General features: G+C 35.1%; 1 protein-coding gene across 1 annotated transcript in view; it reads left to right on the top strand.

Annotated features, from left to right (window-relative positions):
• Positions 1-1,430: 1,430 nt before the first annotated feature.
• LOC118191970 (phosphatidylinositol-3,5-bisphosphate 3-phosphatase MTMR14-like) overlaps positions 1,431-22,822 on the top strand; it is a 52,425-nt gene continuing 31,033 nt past the window's right edge. Inside the window, exons 1-9 of the mRNA XM_085827714.1 lie at positions 1,431-1,600; positions 2,318-2,377; positions 3,173-3,252; positions 4,940-5,033; positions 8,843-8,919; positions 11,420-11,476; positions 13,290-13,403; positions 13,483-13,553; positions 21,136-21,203. Coding sequence (XP_085683840.1) covers positions 1,487-1,600; positions 2,318-2,377; positions 3,173-3,252; positions 4,940-5,033; positions 8,843-8,919; positions 11,420-11,476; positions 13,290-13,403; positions 13,483-13,553; positions 21,136-21,203 — 735 coding nt within the window. The 5' untranslated portion in view covers positions 1,431-1,486. The remainder of the gene's footprint in view (positions 1,601-2,317; positions 2,378-3,172; positions 3,253-4,939; positions 5,034-8,842; positions 8,920-11,419; positions 11,477-13,289; positions 13,404-13,482; positions 13,554-21,135; positions 21,204-22,822) is intronic.

The raw sequence follows: 22,822 nt of genomic DNA, 5'->3' as shown, positions 1-22,822 counted from the left end.
TACTAAAACATACATTTCTTGTATAGGAATGTAGGGTCTAAAGTGACGAGTTTAGGGTTTAAATCAGGAACGCAAAAAAAAAAAAAAAAAAGACACGAGAGGAAAATGTGTTTATATACAAAATCAACGCAAAGTGCTTCTTTGCAGCAATACAATATTCACAATAAATGTTCGAAAAGGGAAAATTAACAGTAATAGGAACTACAGCTGTGATTGCCTGGCAAGGCAGCGGTAGAGAGTGGTAGTAAGCCTGACAAACCACAATCGGATGCATCAGAGTATCATCCGCAGCGCTGATGTCGAGCGAGATGGGTGAGTTTACGCACAGGGAAAAAGCTGACATGCGTCTCATGTATGGTGCTGCTAATGGGAACGGCAGAGCAGCACTGGAGCAGTTAATTATTTTTCTTTCTCTTATAATTAAAAAAAAATTTTATGGAATCAAAATTAAAACATATGCAGCAGTTAAATAACACTGAAGAGAATATCTTAGTAATCTTCCGCTATTTGTATGCCAGCACAATACACAGATTTGTTTTCCTTCAAGGTCAAGCATGTGTAAGTTCACTTAGTTACATCAATTAAATTACATCAGACATATGCATCAGTTAAATAATACTGAAGGAAATATCCCACTCATTCATTCGGTGTTTGCATCATAGTGCAGTCGAGAAATTGTTCTTTCCTCACGGTGAAACATGTATCAGTTTACTTAGTTCGCAATGCTTAACCCAGACATTGCTTCAATACATAGAATTACATTTGGGATGTAAAGAAAGTAACGAAAACATGTGAATGAAGTTGGATACGCGAATTTATCAACTAATCATTCAGCTACTCAGTATTGGTAAACATGACACTGAGTTTAATTATCTCACTATGATGCAAGTCTCATTCACAAAATGAAAATTATGATAAAAAATGATTTAAAATGAGAAATTTTTCAATTTTAAATGTAAAATAGCTGTAAAATGAAAAATAAATTAAAATTACATCACAGTTATGTATGAAAACTACATAAATTCATTAAAAAAATAGTCAGTCATTTTATCTGGTTGTAAAGAGTGTTTTCCGCCAAAAAACGTGTGGCGTGTGTAATTCTGACACAACGCTATAGCACAATTTGCCACTTCCGACTAGGTATAATAGCAAATTAACAACACAAATCAAATCAAACTGTTGATGCAACGAATGTAAACGAACGCCAAGAACTGTCACCCATGGACCTTATAAGAAAAGGTCCATGCTGTCACCCACATGACGTCATCCGCATGTGTCATAATTTTCTCCCTGCACTACGCATCCCCCTGGTGGATACTGCTACAGAAAGAAGAAGCACAAAAATTTGCATGTTGAGCCTTATTGGTCATTCTTATCCTAGATCTGAAAATGAAAGTTATAAATAGTCGATTGAGAATTTTAGACACGCGCATTTTAAAGGTAGCTGCTGCCGCGGTTAAAGTATAAAGCCGTTAATTATTAGGAGATGGCACCAAGAGCTAAACGGGCAAGGGTGGAAGGAGTAGTAACCAAAGAATTACTGAAGAAAATTATCAAGAGAGCAGCGTTCCTTCGCTCTACGAGATGTAAAACTCAGAAGGTACTGTATAATTCTTCCGTAATATGTTCGCAGGTCTCTATTCATGTTATCGGAGTACGTTTTAAATAAATCAAGAATGAACTGTTGAATTTAACTTCATACTAATTGCTTTAAATTTCTTTGTTTTGCTAAAATTTAAATGTTGTTCCTTTCCTCTTAAAATTAAACTTCTTACGTTCTCTTCCGTATGTTTTCTCCTTCACTAAATATTTGATAAAACCTAAGTCATTCTGCAGTTCAATTTAAGCCCGAGCCACATTCCTATGGGATTAATAGCCAGTTTCCCTTAAGAAGTCCTTACCGAAGGCAACCCTTGCCTTAAGCATATAGCCTTAGTGTGCTTTTCCATAATCAATTAAACCAAACCGATGGATTTAAACTGAACAACTTAGATTTTCATCTGGTAATTTGTATCAAATCATACGGATAAGTAAAGCATTTATATAAATTTAAACTGTTTTGGTGCAATTTTCAAAACAGGTACGCAATATTTAAAAAGAGTGCAACTAGTTCTTGGTTTAAATTTTAAACTATCGAACTGCAGTTAGAGACTTTATTAGCTTCTTTGATGTGTTTAATGATTTAACATTAGGTACAAAAAAGATTCATTTGCAAAATAAATGCAGCTAAATACAGTAAATGTCGGGGACTTTTGAAATTTTAATTATTTGTATGTTATATCTAACATGCTTTGTTAAATTTTCTTCACTTTTGCAGGAAGACGAGGCCATCAACAGGATATGTTTTGTACTAATTTCGAAAGACTACGTATGTGGTGTGAGTAATTCTTAAGGTGTTCTGTAATTTACACAATTATTTTTAATTTTGATTTTTTTGTAACTTGGGTATTAGCCGGTACTCGCATGTAAAACACTTAGTTACACCCATGGCTGTTCTTTCTTGCGAAATTGAGGGAACCTTAGAAGTCGTTCTTTTGCATTGGGTTTCTTCTTAACTCTGACAGCATTTTGCATTTAGATTTGTCTAGAACTTTCTTGAAAAATAGTAAATATGAGAAGTGCGAACTGGTTCAAGAACATAATTTTCCATCTACTTTGACAAAGCTCTTGGACCACCAGTGAACGAGCGGTAAAATCGCTGAACACTGGTAGTTCGATCCGAGGTTCGAACCCCGAGAACGGGCTAGCTGCATGGGCTTTTCGTGGTTTTCTCCGTGTATAACGTGTGCTTTGGTTGCATATTATGTTTTACAGCGGGAATTAATATAGCGTGTATACAAGCCAGTTTCCTTTAAAGTCTTCCATCTCTGCTATGGGGCAGATAGCCTCGTGTGCTTTGCGGTAATCAAATAAACCAAACCAAAGTTCATGTAAGCAAACTGCAGAATATGTTTGGTGCTCCTGCCAAATAATTTTTGGCTTAAAGAAAAGTTATTTCTATCGTAATGCTAATGTAGATATGTACACAAAAATCGTTATATGTTCACTGTGTATTGGCGATAACCAGGTAATAACCAAGTGACGTTAAATTAAATGATTTTGTCATTTTCAACTGATTTTAAATGCGTTTCTTTTTTTAAATATTTCCTAAAATCTGAAATTTTAATGACAGATTCTAGTAAATGAATTCAAAACATACTGTCCTCATTATCCGGAAGACGTCCTCATTCCCTTTTACGAGCCTTCATATAGGTAATTATTTTGTTTATTTTCATGCGCTTTCTGTTTACAAATGAACAATCAATTTTTTAACTATTTGTAGCGTAATTCTAGTTTTATGAATTCGTGAAACTTTGATTTTATAAAGAATAGTATAAATTATTACTTTGTCCATAAAAATTCTTAATGCATAGATTTTTAATGATCCTCAAATGACATAATTCTGCAATAGTCTAAAATTATTTGCCAAAGTTTATTATACTCTGGGTTTAACAGCATTTATATGCTATAGATTGTTCGCTTTAAGTTAGGTATTTAAAGAATGAATTTAAAGAATTAAAGTTAGTTAAAGTTAGGTATTTAAAGAATGAATTAAGGTACTAATATATTCAGATTTAAAAGCATCGTCACCTTTACGGTACAAATGCTTAAGAAATGTATATACTAAACGTAACTTTAAAAACTGCTACAATTCATGCCGCTTTAATGCTTAAGCAGGGGTGCAGATGTAATTCCTTAATGTTTCCCTATCGGTAGTGACCGATTGAATAACATCTCAAACTGTGCTCTTTCTGAATAGATTCAGGGAACTCACTGCAGCTAAGAAAACTGCTGAATACTGGTATTCCAATCCGTGCTCAAATCGCTTCGAACAGGCTGACATTAGTTTTCGTGATGTTTTCCATGGATAAGGTGGAGACTAGCCACTTCCAGTCGGAATATCCTATACACTCTTGACTTCAGATGCCCACATATGTGGACCTTCGATTGCTGGAAAAGGTTCGAGTATATTTTTATTCAGTTGCAACCTGATTAGCACGTACGGGGTTGTTTCAGCTTTTATTTTATACATGGATGTCAGCACATGCGAATACTTTTGAAAAAATCAGAGCAAGCGGATTGTATTAAAAAAATGGCGTCGAAGAATCTTCGAAAACGTCAAGTAATAATTAATTTAATATTTAAAAGTGAATGTTTGGAGAGATTTTAGCTTTTTTAACGTTTTTGGCTCGTTAAAGTAATTTATTAGCCCTGCGTGGAAATGTATATGGTTCCACATATGTGAAAGTTACTCCATTAGGAAAATTAAATTCAACTGTTAACTAGCGCATCTTTTTTTCGATATTATTGAATTTCAGTTGCTGTTCCTGAAGTGTTTTAGAAAGAGTCCATTGAGGTCATAACTGATCATATGGAATTGTAATGATTAACAATTTATATTTTACAGTATTTTAACCTTTTCTTGTTTTATTTTTGATTAAAATATAATTTTCATAATCTTGGCCTTCCATTCTTCATATTCCTGAACCCTTTAAAATAGAGGATTGCGGTGCTAATTTAATACTTTTAATATAATTTATTGCTTGTAATTACTTTCTCCTTGCATGTTATTAGTTATAACTGATAACATTTACAAACTAGAATTCAGTTTTCATAACAAATATGAGAATTTTTCTCGGTCCCCTGCAAAAATGTGGCTCATCTGAGGAAAATTGCACGTTTTACGATAATCTAATCCAGAACTTTAACAATCACTAACTTTAGCAATGAAATCTTGCCAATAATATACCAAAACAGCGTAACTACAAGTTTTCTTGGAGGTAAATAAGAATATCAAATAAGACCTTTTGAGTTGTTTTGAAAAGTATTTCAAATATTGAAACTGTTTTTTTAGTTGGGGGAACTGTCTACTAAACAAATTTGTTTGATATAACGACAGCTTTGTTGATGATCACCTTGAACTCCTTAATGATTCAATTAGAGCCAGGCGCAGATCAAGATTTCCAGTCCCTGTGATTTTATATGAAGGGAAGGTAAGTTGATCTGCCAAGTTTTTGCCTTTTGCTGTAAACAAAGCTTAAGTACTAGAAAATATTTTAACATTCATGGCATTTTACTCATTTAGTATGCAAGGCAATATAATTATGTAGCTAGTTTTTCGAGAAACAAAATTAACCATAGAAAACTTGCATCTCTTGAATAAATGATCCGTAATCTTATTTGACCTGGAAAGGCACGCATTCTGCGGTACTTGCCTTATTTGCTTATATTCGATTACAGCACGAGAAGTGTTTGTAAATTTTACGAAACTAGCTTCTACGTAAGTTATAATTTTGAAATTCGTGTGATATTTTCATAACACGCTTATTTGCCAAATATTTGATAGAACATTATTTATTGGGAAGTCTACAAATATTAAAAATCGTCCATGAGCTGAAAGCTTTAAGTCTATACATAGATCAAATCATAATATAGTCATGGGTAATTGGTTTATTTGTCTTTTAGTGACTACCGAGTTTCTAAACTACCTTCTTAAACTTACCATGGTTGGTACTTTACGGAAAAACAGATGAGAAACTACAGATGAATGTCTTGGTGTAAAAGATTAAAAAAATAGGCACATCATTGCTCTGCTTTGATAACAATAGATTTTCCCTCTTACAAGCTAAAACTATGTAAATTTTATTCTTTCAACGTCAAATGATAAATTCATAAATGCAGAAAGCAACAAGTCTGTTATTGTAGTTTTATAATTCTACGAAAGGAAGAGTGGACTCTTTTGAGCGAACGTGCAACCAAATGTCTTGTAGTCGAATGGCCTCTTTGCAATTTTTATGGAATTTCCAATACAGCTTTAATAAATTCATGTTACTTATTTACACAACGCTTATTATAAAAGAAAGAATTCAATCCTGGCGAGAATTAACGACAGATATAAGTGCTGAAATGATCACAGCTTGATCAGTGAAGCCTTTTATGTTTCCAAGTTTGAGCTACTCTCTGCGATATATATGGAATTCTTAATGTGAATGATCGAAGACATTAATTATAAGAAAAGTCAAGGGGACACTTTTGCATTCTGAACTTATCCCTATGCAGCGAATGACCACAACATGCTGCATTTTATGCTCAAATCCCTTGTGCAGTGAACACTGAAAAAATGTTATCTATATTGTAAATGAGCAAATGAAATAATTTTCTTCGAATTTCTTCTTTCTTGAAATAACTGTCTTGATAATATTTTCATATGAATCTTTTGATGTAAAATATTTTTGGAAAATTTTGTTGAACCGCATTATGACGTAAAATGTTGGTATATTTTTACGAATATTTAGCTTCAGAGTTTCTCTGTGGTAAGTTTAGCTTACTAGGTTTGAAATCCATTGTTTATGTAACTTGCATTTACTTCCTTAATTATATTCAGCGCATCTGGAGCTCATTATTGAGTGCTTACTATTAAAGCGAAGAAAGTGCATTCGGAATAGTTTTCTTGGTTCTAGTAATTAGTTTGAGAAGTAGACTTGTCGATTTGGACTCTAAATAATCTAAGTGGGTAATTTTCAAATAAAGAATAACAAGTGTTAATATGGATTATGATCATGTTACTGGTGCAAAAATGCAATTTAGCGATGTTTTTGCTTGAAATCTGTTCGTAAGGACAGAATAAAGAACATTTTCTCCTAAAAAAATTGTAAAACTAATTTAAAATTAATTCTAAAGAGAATTTTTCGTGGCGTCTGTACGTACGTGTAACTCAAACGAGTAGCCTCAGAACGTTGAAATTTTGTATATAGGACTGCTATAACATTTAGATGTGCACCTCTTATTTTGGCTTCAATAGGCGGCACCAAACTTATATAAATATATGTATATATATATCCACTGTTACTCGGCTCAGTGATCTGTTTCTTTATTCTTAAGTTTGTAAATTGTGCATTTTTTGTTTTAAAAATGATTGAATTATGCTGTTCTTATCTTCCGGTTAAGGGTTTTATGCCTTTAGTAAATCTGTATCCAATATTTTTAGAATTGTTATAAATTCAAAAGTTGTTTAAGTTCGCTAAGCCTAATTTTTGTCATGTCGGCCATTGCTTGTTTACATTTGAAACAGAATAGATTTGTTACCAATCTAGAGAAAGTAAGCTTCGCAATAACGGAGATAACGACTTCTTTTATTGCGAATTAAATTATGCTCAATCCATTCTGGAATTTATTCGAGAAAATAAGTGGCTAAGATTTATTTCATAATTTTCAATACAGACATTGTGAGTTTTTATGTATTTTAGCCTTGTCGCGAAGTTAGAAATGAATTAATTTACTGACAAATACTGAATCGTCTGTGAAAAACTTTCTTTCTGTTTGTTTTTGTTGTTCTTTGCTTAATTTCTTTTATACATCGTTTAGATTTATTATAGTATTTGAATAGAACATGTGGCAACGATTAGATAATTCTTAAGATATAAATGTTGTGCCTTATGAGTTAAAAAGATTGAAATGTAGCGCTCTTAAATGAACCTAGGGCCAGAAGTCGCTATGTTAAACAAATGTACTGAATTGTAAAGAGTGCATTTATTCTATTGCGGTTTATGCGCTATCGACGAATATTTAATTCAATCCAATAAGTTTAAATGAAATGCAAGAAAATATGCGTATAATTTAATATTCTATACAAGGAAGTCATGTGGTGCACACATCAGAATTTTTAAGGACTGAGAACTAAACTTGGAATTTAATGATAGATAAAAATTCTACCAGTTAGCATAAAGCTAATAGCTCAAAATGGGAGGAATATTGACAAGATTTTTTGCTGCAAACATAAGAACCGTTCAGCAGATAATTTCCTAAGCGTAGTACGCATAGTGTCCGCAAAAGACCTTACCTGGTTTTTTTACTTTTGCACCGGTTAGTCGTAGACGTACGCTTCTAGTTTCAAATGTATTTTAAATGAGATTAATGTTTTTGTGCTTTTAAATTGAGAAAATTGTGTTAAATACATAACACTTTATGCATTCTTTCGACCCATATGCTTATATTTAGGAAATGTTTGTACTCGTTATGGAAAAACAAAAGTTTGACTTGTACGGTCGGTAAAAGTTGACCGAAAGAAGACTTGATGTTAAAATAAGGAATCTTATTAGGGACCCAAATGCAAATTGGAGAAATGTTTGTATTTGTACATAATTTAAAATAAAGTATAAAGTTTTCCGATTTAAAGATATCATTTCTATATGCAGATTATTGTGAAAATTGATGAATATTAATTTTCTGAATGGAGATCTTATTCACAGAAACTTTTACGATTTATAGAATTCATGTTCTAGAAAATGCTGATGGTTTTCAGCAGAAAGTTTGTACTTAAATTACCTTTAAGTACCTGATTCATTCCAAACTAATAAAATTTCGTGAGAATATTAACGTATCTTTAGAATTTAAAAACTTAAAAGTTGATAGTGAAAATTTTGACTATCCAAATGTAGAAATACAAATATCACTGAATGGAATGTAAGAAAAAAATAAACGGTACTTTTTCACCGGTGCAAATCTCGCCAAGCAGATTTTGTTGGCGACAACATACAATATACATAAATAAAAGATGTTAACGAATGTTAGTTCTAAGAATTTTTTATTTTGAAGGCATAAACATTTTAATATCATTTAAAATTTTGTAAAAAGGCAATAAAGACGGTAAATTTGTAAAAAGGCGTTAATTTAAGAATTTACTGTGCTTTCATGGTTCAACATCCTGATTCGAAACTCTTTCAGGGAAGATTTATTTTTCCGTGAGTGTTACAGCCTTTGTGTGCTTTGAAGCAATCAACTAATTGTTTCTCTCCAATTTTAGTATATTTGCCGTTCTTCAGCATGTCATCAAAACGTAATTTCATTATGGCTTACAGAGAAAGGACTGACTGAAGAAAGGTAAGAATAATCATTTCAATACGCTATTTAAGTTTTTAATAGCTGTATATCCCAGCAGAATAATGAAATGGTATTAACTGTAAAAGTTTTTCAATGTTTGAAACTGCATGTGGACGTAAAACGCATCTAAATTGCATTTCAGGGAAACTCTACCACTGAGATATCTCCAGTACATGTTTCGATGAAAATATTCCTCTGTGTAAACTATATTCTTGTTGTGTAAAAGTATCAAATGCTAGATTATATGTGGAATAAAAATGAATATTGAAGTAATATTTTAATAATTTGATGAAATGCGTGAAATAAAGCTTATACAACTTGCCTTAATTAAAAGCTATAATTCGTAAACTACTTGGATGCTTAAGATCAGTTTCTCTGGTTACAAGGGCACAATTCAAAATTCCCAGTTACACCAACCACCATTATGACCGATGCCCTGATTTAGCCCAAATTCTTTAATTGAACAGCTACAGGCAATTCTCGAGAATTTCGTCTAATAGGTGACATTACGAGCAGTTTTCCTCTTTTATGCACATAGCGATAGAGCTTCCTAATAAATTAACATAAAAGGTTTTAGTACGTCATTCAAAAATGCATCGGATTTCCTAGGAAACTGACATATTAACTTATCCTAAGAAAATATTAAATTTCCTAATGTTTCTTAATTAGTTCAGTTAAAATGGTTAAAATGCATTGCTCTTAACAAATTTTCAAAAAAATAAAATGAGTAGAAATTTTGCGCTCACACAGTGACGGAAATGTTTGGCTTGTATTTGTAAATTTAATAGAAAATGTCGTAAGCGACAATGCTTGAAAGTGTGTTTTTAAATTCCAAAGAATTCAGAAGTATATCGTTACAGCATAGGCTTTTAGGTAGAGCATTGTAAGATATACTTAGTTTTCTGTTGGAGATAATTTGCGAGTTTGTGTATGCATTTATCTTTGTAGGAAGCAATTATTGTAACATGTTGCTTCATATTCAGAGGCGGAGTGTTAAGCTGCGCTCCTGGTCGCTTTCGACGTTTCATCGCCATCTTCAGAAATTCAAAGATGTAGCTATTCCGGTAATCTTAGACGCTCAGAGATGCAAACACTGTCCATTCCATCACTGTTTTTAAAATGCATGGTAATTTTCCATATGAAACTTTTAACATCAACTCAAACTGAATAATCATTTACCTCTGGATTTACTGCTCGTTGAATGGTAATGTAATGATTTAATAAAAGCAGTTGTTGCAACATACTTTGTATTCATTGATTTTACCCTTTGTTTGTCGCAGACAACCTCGCAAGGTTTTCTGCCAGAAATTGCCATTAATCAGTTTCGGAGACTCATTTGTTGTTGCCGTCCACGTTACGTGGAATAATGGTTGCCAGAACCTACTTCAAAGAGAGGATGGACTTTTATTGGCCATGCATTTTCGTCCCACAATATATCCTTCATTTGCTTGACATCCTTTTCAGCACTAAGGAAACATGAAAGCACACTGATCTCATTTGGCTAGGTTTTGCATGGCGAATTCAAACTTTCAGTGGTTATTAAGATAAGAATCATTAGGACGTCGTCTATACGTGTAATGTTCTGTATACGAACAAGGAGGTATGCCATAAACCATGACGAAATAATTAAACATTTTAACTGGAAATTTAAAGTATTGCTGGGAATTCGGGATTATTACTAACACTATAACGACCTTCAGCACTCTTCTAAAGTAATTCTCCTGTGGCTAATATGAGGTAAAACAGCCGCGTGCTAGTAGCTACGTTTGAATTCAATAGAGCACTTGTAGGCTTTGCTGGCCTCATAGAGCAAATACATGATAGATTGCAAAGAAAATATTAAAGATTTGCGAAAGAAAAAATAGAATAAGCAAAACTAGTAAGCTCAATTCAAAAGCGAATAACCCAAAATAATATTCTACAAACTATTAACTGCTAAACATTTAGGTCCCAGTAACTGGCGAAGTGGTTAAAACCGTTGAATACTAAGGGTTCGAGGCCAGAGATATGCTGGGTGCGTCGTTGGTCTTCATGTTTCCTCATGTATATATCACATGAATACCAGGCAGTTTGTCTTAGAAAGTGTTCTATGAAGACATGTTCTTTTTAGACAAACATATGTGCTTGACCACATGTAAATACAACCTGTGCATTTTAATACGTTTTAATCTAATGAGCGCAGATTTTTCGTGACAATTATTTACTTCCTTTATTTTATATGAATGCGAAATGTGTTTACTTGAATTGATCAGTATAAAGAAATACAGTGCTTTGATTTTCAGAAAGTCGTTACGTTTTGCAAAAATGCAATATTTTGACTGCTTGTACGTATATCTTTCGCAGAAACTGTGCTGTGAATAAAGTATTTAGGTAGCGTTAATTGGAAAATTTAGCCTTTCCAAAAATTTCAGTTCTAATGACAATGTAGATTTGTTTTTCTAATTTGCTTTATTAGAACAATGTAAATTCCTTGTATCAAGGTAATGTTTATTTTTTGCAGTTGGCAGAAAATCGAGACATATGGCATGACTACTAACGTTGCAAACTATCTGTTAGAGTAAGTGAACTTTTATCAGAATTTTTATAATGAGCATAATATTAGTCGGTTGAATGCCTGCTAATACTAAATTAAAAATTTAGAATTTTAATATCAGAATTTGAAGATGCGAGTTGTATTTTGTTCCCAAGTGAATTTCACTAGAACATGAGACTGCCAACAGTCCGATCGGTAAAATAACCGAGCATTGGTACTTCTACATGTATTTGATTATAGCCGATAGAACTGGCTGCATGGGAGTTTTCATGTTTTCCCCATTTGTAATGTTCCCCATTCGTACCAGCCAGTTTGCTGGAAAGTCTTCCACGAGGCTTTGCAAGAACGAACTTTCTGAAAAAAGTTTTAAACTTCATAAGTTTCTTTCGCGCTGTTTCCGCGAGTGCTTCTATTAGTTGAATAAACCAAACGAGAGCAGTAGAATCTAGTTGATTCACAAACGATGTTGCGGGTAAGACAGGTGACAGGTGAATGCAGGGCCCGGACACCCGGACGGCTTAATATGACAAATTGGGTGTCGTCCGGTACCCGCACCTATTTAGAACAACACAACCCTGGCGACTTCCTGAAAGGGCTGCATCGAACACATTAATGGAGAATATGTGGTATTGTGCGGGTAAGACAGCTGAATATCATTTTATTGGACTTCAAAATCCAGGGAAAGGAGTGCATTGGCGTTTGTTTTTACACCTCGCAACGGCATGTGTGGCCAGTTACCTTCAAAAGGCTTAAAAAAGGTAAAATCTTCCTTTCTGCAAATAGCGCTAGTATACTGAAACGGTAAATTAATAAACTGAAATCAATTCTGAGTGATTTCCTGCAAGTATCTAATCGCATCTTGCAATAAGAAAATCTCTTCACATAAAAAAGCGAGATTAGTCTTTTCAAATGAAGGCAAGGTTCGATTTTCCTAACCAAATTCAGATTAAAATTTTGGAATACAGAATTCTGTAAGCTTTTTGGTAACATTCGTAACCTAATTATAGCTCACAGAGCAGATAGCTTTAACGTGCTTTGTCATGATCAAATAAAACAAACCATTTAGTCAATTGTTAAACTTGGATTTAAAATTATCATCCTTGCTATTAGGATGAATGGGGATCTAGAGAATAATCTTACTCTTTTAAATTTAGTTTTATGATTTTTTGTCTAACAAATCATTAATAGCTTTCTTAACACAGTGCAGTGTTTTCCATGTTTGCTAATTTAACACAGTGCAGTGTTTTCCATGTTTGCTAACAAGTAATGTAATTTCTAGCAAAAGGTAATTTCTTTTCCCTTAACTACTGATGTAAATTTGTCACGACTGCTTTTGAAAGGCTCCATCTGTTTCGGAAGAATCCAATATTTATTTGCACGAATGACTCTGAATTTAATATCTAGTCATATGTTTATTATACGAATGGCCGAGTAGAAAACTAAACTTTAATTTGGGACTCAAACAAAAAAAAATCAGCGTTATATTTTCAAATTTTCACAGGACTAGTTTTGATGGTTTTAACAGAACTATCATCCTCATCTGCAAAAGAACGAGATAAGATATAGCCATTCGTTAAGACTGGACGGGAGTTAAGCTACTGGCACCAGCTGTTGATGAAACGAGAACTAAAGCATAATTTCCTTAAACGCAAAGATTAATTGGAATTTTCGTTGTTGTGACTTTTAAATTAATATTTGTTCGTCGTCTTATTGTATCTTGCTTAACTAGATAACTATTCGAGTTTAAATCACTGGTATAACAATTTCATTATTGCTCATACATTTGTAATAAACTTTTCAATAGTATAAATTCATGGATCACGTAATTCTTTTTCAGGAGTCTTAAGTACCTGAAAGTACTGCAAAATGATGCAAATTTGCTGAGACACATGGGAGTAGATTATATTTGCGACTTGAGAATTCGAAACTTTAGTGGCCTCAGTAATGATATGTAAGTTTCTCCGACATTTTTTTCGAGTATCTTTGAAAAACCTCATTGTCAGAATTATAACAGTTGCTTCCCTTTGCAGTATTAATTCTTCAGAGGATGTTTACAAGCAGGTATATCAAGGATTCAAAAAAGCTCTCTTGCCTTACCCTAGTAAGTCGATAATTTTGTACATTTTTGTAAATATTTATTGGCTCCTTTACGTTAATGGGGCAGCACTTAGTGCCAAACGTGAATATTGCGCGAAATGTATTTGGTGGCAAAGCTAAAGATACCTAAAGCTTCATGAGAAGAATAATTAATATATCTAACACATTTTTCTTGTCTATCATGGAAGAATCTCAGGGCTACTAATTAAGTCAACTAATTATGACTAACACCAATATAGCTATGAATTACCACGCATTAAAAAAGAAGGTTGAGTTTATAACTACATAGCTCGCGCGATACGTTTCAAGTTCTAACTTTCGTTGTCGCATGACCTGTAAAAAAGGGAATGTTTATAGTTTGACGTATCTCGCATGACGGAACCTGCAGCTGATGCTCCGTTTTAAGAATGACTCGTGTCATCTGTTACAATCTACATATAATGAATATAATATGTATATTTAATGTGCACAAATCTAAGGATGTGCCATTCTAACATTAAGCCAAAATAGATCTGTTTATATGGTATTAGTTTCGTTGCTCCATGTATACCCTCTCAGGGGCTCACTTTTGTGAGTACGGGTGTGGCAATCCCGAGGTACCCTAGCCCTTCAGGGGATCATCTTGGTGAGATGGGTGTCACGATCCTGGAGCCCCAATGATCTATCCTCTTTTCAGTCTCCTCCTTTTGGCTGGAACTTTTTCCCTTCTCTTCTCCCTTGTGGTTTCTCTCTTCGGAGTTTGGAGCTTGTCACGAGGGACTGGAACAGCCCTTGTGTCTAGTTTTCGAGTGGCGAGAAAGCTGCCCACGTGTTTGCCGTACGTGGAGACCCGTGTCGCTGGAAAGGAGGGTCCTGGTAGTTGAGGGACGAGGTACTGTCCCCAACACGCTGCTTTTGACTCTGCTTCAGCTAAACGGGAGGCACCTTAGTCGTCCTCACGGGTGTCAATCGGCTGGACACTAGTCCTTGTGTCAGTGGCTTGGGGATAAGCTCTCGGGAGTACCTGCTTTCGGGAAAGCCGACTGTGGGCTTCAGTTTGCGTATAGGTCCAGTTAGCCCTAACACAGGAATCTTTGTTCCCTTGTTGGGCTCCGTGGTGGGTGGGGCCGTCGGACCCGAATCAATTTTCTTTCAAATATGGCTAATTCTCATATATTTTTAATCAGACTTTGAAGTCAGTCCAACAACCAATTCTGAAAAACCTACTGCTAAAAAAGTACGTACCAATGCAAATGCAAATGATCCTAACAATTGCCCCCGTTTCGTTGTAGTCTCAAGTCCTTCTGGCGAAATTCAAAAGTTATCTTCATTTATAATTCAGAAATCTGTTCATTCCTCCATAGGTCAGCCAAGAAACAAAGCGTCTCCGATCTGGAGATTTGCTTATCGATACAATTTCGGCTGTACAGTCTGCCTCTCTTCTTCGATTAACCAAACTAGGACAAATTGACATAACAGTATCTGCACATAAAACGCTTAACATTTGTAGAGGCGTAATCTGGGCAGTCGACCTTCTGTTTCTGAAGAAGAGTTCGTTTCCGAGCTAGCCGATCAAAATGTCAGTGCTGCCAGGCGGATCAAGATGCGTAAGGAAGGTCAGTTGATTGACACGAAACACGTGATCCTGACCTTCAAAACGCCTGATGTGCCTAAGAATATTAAGGCTGGATACTTCAATTGTCCTGTACGACCATACATTCCAAACCCTATGCGATGCTTCCAATGCCAGCGTTACGGCCATTCCAAGATGTTATGTCGTGGCAACCTGACGTGCGCTTGATGCTCGGCGGTTGGTCACAATAGCGATAATGTTACTGCTGCCGCATTATGTATAAATTGCAAGGCTTATCATCCAGAATTCTCTCGTTCCTGTCCGAAGTGGAAATTCGAAAAGGAAGTCCAGACCATAAAAGTTTCTAGGAACATTTCATATGCCGAAGCCAGAAGACAAGTTCAAAGCACACAGCCTCAAAGAAATCATATGCCAATGCCGTGAAATCAACCCGCACTATAGCCACCCAAACTTCCATAAGTACACAGACTCCACCAAATAAAACCCAGCAGCCTGCAAGCAAGAAAAATGAAAATCCAACACATGTCATACAAAATAAATAGCAATCCCGAGCAAACCCAAAACTGTGCCTCCAAAAATAGTAACCAAAAATAGAAGTCCCAGCAATAGTTTTGCAAATGAAATTATTTCTGAATCTGCTGATTCAGACAGCATGGAAGTGGAAGATGGTCTAGAAGTTCCCGAACATCTGCTTCCGCGCAAAACTAAAAAGGAACACAGAAAGAATAAACATCAATCATAATGGCCACCCTCGTCTCATTGAACTGTCGCGGTTTCCACCGAAATTTCCTTGAAATCAAAGCTATGATCAATGCTTATCTTGTGTGCTTGGCAATACAAGAGACTAATCTGAATCCTGATCAACATGCAAAGCTTCGGAGGTTTTCTCTCGTTAAGAAGGATAACCTTGCAGGTGAGCGTTCCAGTGGAGGTGTATGTCTCCTCACCTCACTGGATTATCCCTCAAGCTCCTTTCCTCTGATGACATCTCTCCAAGTTGTCGCTGTACAAGTAAATTTTCATATTGTTTCAGTCGTTTCTCTTTATTTTCCTCCTAATGAACACATTGATCAGCAAGATTTAAATGGTCTTATAGAGCAGCTGCTTGCGCCTTTCATCATAATGGGAGATTTTAACGGCCATAGTCTGCTCTGGGGTAGTAATGATACAAATCGCCGAGGAAGACAAATTGAGCGAATGATCGAAGATCATAGCCTTTGTCTCCTGAATAATGGACAGGATACTTAATTCCATGAGCCTTCAAGGACATTTCACGCTCTCGACCTTGCCATCTGTTCATCATCTCTGTTGCCGTTTTGCACTTTTAGTGTCGGAAGTGATCTTTACAACAGCGATCAATATCCCATTTTTGTGTCTCTTGCACGAAGAGGAGCAAACCCCATGTCGAGACTCCCTCGGTTTATACTGGATAGGGCAGACTGGGAACTCTTCTCTTCAGCTGCAGAGCTCACACAGAAAATGGTAGAAGATGTGCTTATCGATGATGCAGTGGAAGCAGTTACAACTGCTATTACTCAGGCGGCTATGCTCTCCGTTCCTAAAACATCAGGAAAAATATATTCGAAACCATGGAATCGCGACTGTTATGAAGCACTGAAACAAAAAAGCATGGGGAATTTTTCGTAGATATCCTACTCTGCGAAACCTCATTGCATTTAAAAGAGCCAAAGCAAATGCACGAAAAGTAAAAAGGCAGAGCCAAAGGAATTCTTGGATTTCATATGTGTCGTCAATAACATCCTCTACGTCTAGTAAGCGGGTTTGGGAAAGAGTTCGAAAAGCATGCGGAATATATAAAGACCACTCACTTTCCTTTTTGGAAAAAGATGGCCGAGTGATTAGCTCCATAGAAGAAATTGCAAATACTATTGGTGAGACATTTGCTGCTGTTTCTTCCATCAGAAACTATTCACCTGCATTTCTCTATCAAGCGGCACTCTGAAATAAATCCCATCGCATTCAACTCTTCCAAATCTGAGCCTTAAAATAGAGCATTTACTCTGCTGGAATTAGAGAGCTTCGTTGCAGACACATAGGTCTTCTCCGGGTTTTGATGGCATAAATTATGAAAGGCTAAAGCATCTGTCCTATAAGTCACTGAATGCCCTTCTCACTCTTTACAATAGTGTGGAAGGAGCATGCTTTTCCCAGTGCATGGAGGAGAGCTGTTGTAATTCCTATTGCTAAGCCAGGGAAAGATCCAAGAAATCCTTCCCACTATCTGCCAGTTGCCCTTGCGAGTTGCGTATGAAAGCTGTTTGAAAAAATGGTAAACAGCCGCCTAGTCTACTTCTTGGAAAAGAATATTATATCGCTTTATCAAAGCGGTTTCCGAAAGAGAACAACCGTAGATAACATGCTCCTCTTGGAGACATCCATTCGAAAAGCATTTGTAAGAAGCCACCTTGTCTCGGTATTCTTCGACATTGAGAAAGCTTATGATAAGGCATGGACATACGGTATACTTCGCGATCTTCACGAGAATGGCTTGCGCGGCAACCTACCAATTTTCATTCAGAATTTCTTGAACACTAAAACTTTTCAAGTAAGGATTGGCTGTTTTGTCAGATGCTTTTGAACAGGAAGAGGGTGTTCCTCAAGGCTGTGTGCTTAGTGTAACCCAGTTTAGTTTAAAAATAAACTCTGTATTAAAAGAACTTCTTCCCACCATCTTGGGATCTCTATATGTTGATGATTTACAGATTAACTGTCGAGGGGCAGACATGAGATACGTAGAGAGGCAATTGCAGATGGCTCTGAATAAGATCCAAGAATGGTCAGAGAAACAGGGATTTACATTTTCGAAGCAAACTTTGTGCGTGCACGTTTGTAGGAAGCGAGGTCTCAATCCTGAGCCAGAATTATATCTGAATGGTACAATTATTCCAGTTGCGCCCGAAGTAAAATTTTTAGGAGTGACGTTCGATCGAAAATTGACTTTCCTTTCTCATATTTTAAACCTGAGAAAGAAGTGTCTAAAAGCACCAAATATTTCAAGTGTTGGGGAACACATCCTGGTGTGCAGAGCGTTGCTCTATGCTTCGCATTTACAGAGCGCTTTTCCGCTCTAAACTGGACTATGGCTCAGGTGTCTACGGATCCGCCCGGTCATCAGTATTGTTGAAACTGGATCCCATACACCATCAGGCTCTGCGGATTTGTTCAGGAGCTTTTAGGACTTCTCCTGTCCAGAGCCTCTGTTGAATCTAATGAACCATCACTTTATCTGAGGCGTGAGTAATTGTCCCTTTTGCAATATTTTAATATTCTATCCCAACCTGAACATCCCAATAAGCTGTGCTTGCTTGATAATGTGTGTAACACTTTATTTGAAACACGTCCATCCTGTGTTCCTATTTTTCCATTAAGAGTTCGCCTTGTCATTGAGGAACTTTCCCTCTCTATGTGCCCACAAGCAGTACAGAATTTTGAAATTCCACCTTGGGAAAATTCACGGATTCAGTTTCTTGATGTTTTCAAACACCACGTGGAGGCAAGCACTAACGAGATCGTTTACAGACGTCGGGATGGCTTTTGTATTTGAAAATTACATAGAGGGCAGATGCCTGCACCATGCTTTCTCAGTCCTAACATCTGAACTAACTGCAATATATTATGGTCTTTTGTACATCTCAAAGCTCTGCCACAAAAAGTTCATAGTCTATACAGACTCTTATAGTGCTCTTAAATCTTTGGAAGCTTTTCCCAACACTCAGAATCCTGTGGTAGTGGATGTTCTCAAAATTCATATAAACTTAACGATTCGAGGATATGAAGTCCTGTACTGCTGGGTTCCTGGACATGCTGGAATAAAGGGAAATGAGCTTGCAGATATCGCAGCCAAATCTGCTGTTGAACTGTCCAGTCGCCTTATCCCTTTTAGAGATATCTGCTGTGTCATCAAGGGAAAGGTCCGAATAAAATGGCAGCAAATTTCGGATGTTCAACTTCAAAACAAGACATGTAAAACCTAGAATTGAGCATTGGGAATCAACCAAAAATCGTAAGGAGGAACTTCTTTTGACTCGCTTCAGAATTGGTCACACTAGTGACACATAACTACCTTTTAAAAGTTGAGAGTAACCTGTTTGTTCAAATTATAAAGTTTGTCTATCTGTCCGTCACATTTTAATTGAGTGTCCCTGTTTTAAGTCTTCGTTAGAAATATTTTAATAGCTTTGACTTACCTCTCGACCGTTTAATCGGAAGAGAGGCCAATTGTAATTTATTTTATTATTTAAGAGACTGGCTTTTACTTAATGTAATCTGTTCAGCAGATTTTGTATTATATTTTAATGTGTGCTTTTACCAGGTTTTTTGACTTCATTCTCTGGATTTGGTACATGTAGCTTTTTTAAAATTTTTATTATTTCATTCCATTAAATTAGGTCATCCCACCATTTGTTTGGCGCGTCATAATCATTATTGGTTTTTGCGCCAGAAAACTCACTCACCCCATGTATACAGCGATCTGTTTTCATTAAAAAAAAAGAGAAACTTAAATTTCAGAGTACAGATTTGGTGAAGCAACTGAATTCTAGGTAGGAAAATTGTTGGTTTGATATCATTCTATCCTGCCTTTTCGCAAAGATGTTATTGGCGTGATATAAAGATTATTCCCATTTGGTGCAATGATGCATATGTGATGACTAGCACCTTATCCGCACAAATATTGTAGCGATCGCCATGAAAATTTCATAATTAAAACTAGCTTGGATCCAGTGGTTGATTTTCGAGATAAATGTCTAAAAGAAAATGAGTGTAGGTAACATTCTTGTTTCTTCTATAAGAAGGACCAAGTTAGTTATGTTAATACGTAAGTGCCGATGAAGCATCAAATCCAGAAAGCTTGAGTATTTTGAACCTTTTAAAACTCGGTTTACATAATTTTGTATCGCATTGAAAGATGAACTGTTCTTAAAATATGTGAAAGTGTTTAATGAATTGATAATCTTCATTTCAAATAGGTATAATTTGTAAAACATCGAAAATTACTTCGTAAACCTGAAATGTTAAATTAACATTTATAGGAAAATAGAGTATTAAATCAGTAATATAAAATTTCCAAGCCACTTGGGAAACGGATTTAATTAGAAAAAAAAACCGATTTTGTCTATACTTGCTGCTTTAATTGTTCAGCCCACCAGTCACCGAGCGGTAAAGTTGTAGAATACTAGTAGTTCGACCTGGGTTCAAAATCTCTGTTAACGTGCAGGCTGCATGGATATTTCCCCATATGTAACGTAGCTAGTTTCCTTGGAAAGTTGTCCAGTGAAGCATTTCTCTTAGATGAATATCCTTCATGTGCTTTATCATAATCAATAAATCTAAATTTAGATGCAAGGAACATCAAATTTTATTTGTAAGACGGAATTAAGCCAGCAGGACATTTTGAAAACATGTTTCCTTAATTTCAAATGGCAAAAATGGAGCCAAAGTATAGTTTATACACCGAGATCTATAAAAACTAGCCAGTCAAGTCATATGATGTAAAGTTCATTAAATGTGCGATCTAAACGATCCTTTGAAAGGGATTAGGAATATTTATGCATGTAAATTTGTCTGTAGTGTGGCTGGAAAGCATAAATTTTAATATTGTCCGAAACAAAAGACCTTCAAAGCTAAACTCATTCCTGTTGCGTTATAGAAAACTGTCTACTTGGTAGCTTCCACAGAATCTCAAGTTTTAATATTTTGTAAATTCGTACCTTGTGGAAATAAGTATCATCAAAATTTGGTACGTATCCAGAACTCTTACGGCTGTTTTTAAAACTTGATGACAATTTGACCTGTAGCCATAAGTTTTGAAAATGAACAAGCTTTTGTATGGCACAACAAAAACTCCAACCAACCATGACCTGTAGCCGCGTGTAAACTCGCACTTTTAAGTGGTAGCTAGTTTTCCAGAATCATTAATATTAAACTGATTAATGAAGTGCTTGAACAAAATATGCAACATACATGCTCAACATTAATTCTTTGAATCTTTCAGCTGTCGACTTTTTTGAAAATTTCCCCGATAATATGTCTATTGAAGATCTGAGATTTGACTGGACAAAAGTAAGTTTCAATTTCGGTAAATTTTTCCTTTTAATGCTTCATATAATTGAGTGCATTTTTATCAAATTTTTCAGATTTTTTAAGAGTTAAATCGAATGACAAAATTGCCTAGCTAGGACACTTCAGCTAAATATAACTTGCAAATTTATCACTTTTGGCCTTGGATTCTAATAAGTCTGCGAAAAGCTCATTGGTATAAACCTTAATCTAGAATTACTGCTTTGTTAGCTGAAAAGCACAGTTTGCCCAGAAAGGCTATTGATTTCTTTTTGGCACTTTACGTTGGTTCGCTTTTCAAATCGTTAACCACCAAATATTAGAGCCTTGCATTATATTTAAAATAATCTGATGTTTATACCACATGACTTCCTCTTATACTTTATCTTATAAATATTATTTCTTTCTATCTTATAAATTATTCCTTTTATCTTATAAATTATACGCAAATTTCCTGCATTTCATTTAAACGCATTAACAGTTAATCTCATTCATTTTATAACTGTGCACAAAAATTACATCTGAAGAATTACAACATGTTCTATTCAAATACTATAATAAATCTAAATATAAGAAATTAAACAGAGTTTTTCAGACTAATCGGCGCCTCTTATGTAATGCGCATGTGCTAGTAATTCAGTTCTCACTTCGCGGCAAGGCGAATATGCATAAAAATTCAAAATATTTTTATTAAAATTTGAAAGATGTACAAAACATAAAACACAAAGTACAGTTAAAGCAATTTAAAAAATTTTACCATTAAAATTAGTTTCTGCTGAAAAACAAGATAACTTAAATGATGATTTCGGAATGAATTGAGCATAATCTAATTCGCAATAATATTTTAATTTGTTGTTGTGAAGCTTAGTCGACTGGCAACAAATCCACTATTTTGCAAAGTTTCAAATGCAAACAAATATGTCTGCAATGGTGATCAAAAATTAGGCTTAGCCACAATTAAAAAAACTTTTAATCCACAATTATTGCATGCAGGTTAACTAAAGGCATGAAAATCTTAACTGGAAGATAAAATTCATTTTTAAAGCAAAAAACGCACTATTTATAAACTTAATAACTGAGCTCACTGAGCCGAATAACAGTGGATTAATTGTTCATTGGACGGGATCTGTTCCCATTGAAAAGTCAAACCAATTTTCGCTTAATAGCAGTAATTGCTTGCTTTTAATTTCTTTTTCCAATTGAAATTTCATGATTTACTTCAGGCCTCGTAAAATATTTTTAACAATTTACATTCAAGTTATCTTAAAACAATTTTCGGAATTAAACTTCCTACCTATAGGTTCACTCTTATTAGATACTTCTACTAAAATTAATATTAGGAGATAATATAATCAAAATTTCTTTAGTAAATAAATTATCTTACTTTGCAGCTACTGCCCAAGTATTACAATAACTTGTTTTCGAACTTGGAGAATTTAAGATCATATATATATATACATATATTTACACAATTTTGGTGCATCCGATTCAAAACACATCCTTTAATCTGTCCTTACGTGCAGATGTCACGCAAAAACATCGTTATATTGCTTTCGATAGCGGTCAAAATGTATATTTTCGTTGACATATCATACCTGAAATTGTTCGTGATTACGATACTT

Source organism: Stegodyphus dumicola, chromosome 12 (assembly GCF_044657685.1).
Source record: "Stegodyphus dumicola isolate Sdum_Otavi_A_Nest chromosome 12, ASM4465768v1".
In the NCBI taxonomy this organism is placed as follows: domain Eukaryota; kingdom Metazoa; phylum Arthropoda; class Arachnida; order Araneae; family Eresidae; genus Stegodyphus; species Stegodyphus dumicola.
Note: the sequence above shows the minus strand (reverse complement) of the source record. Positions and strands in the feature narration are given on the sequence as shown.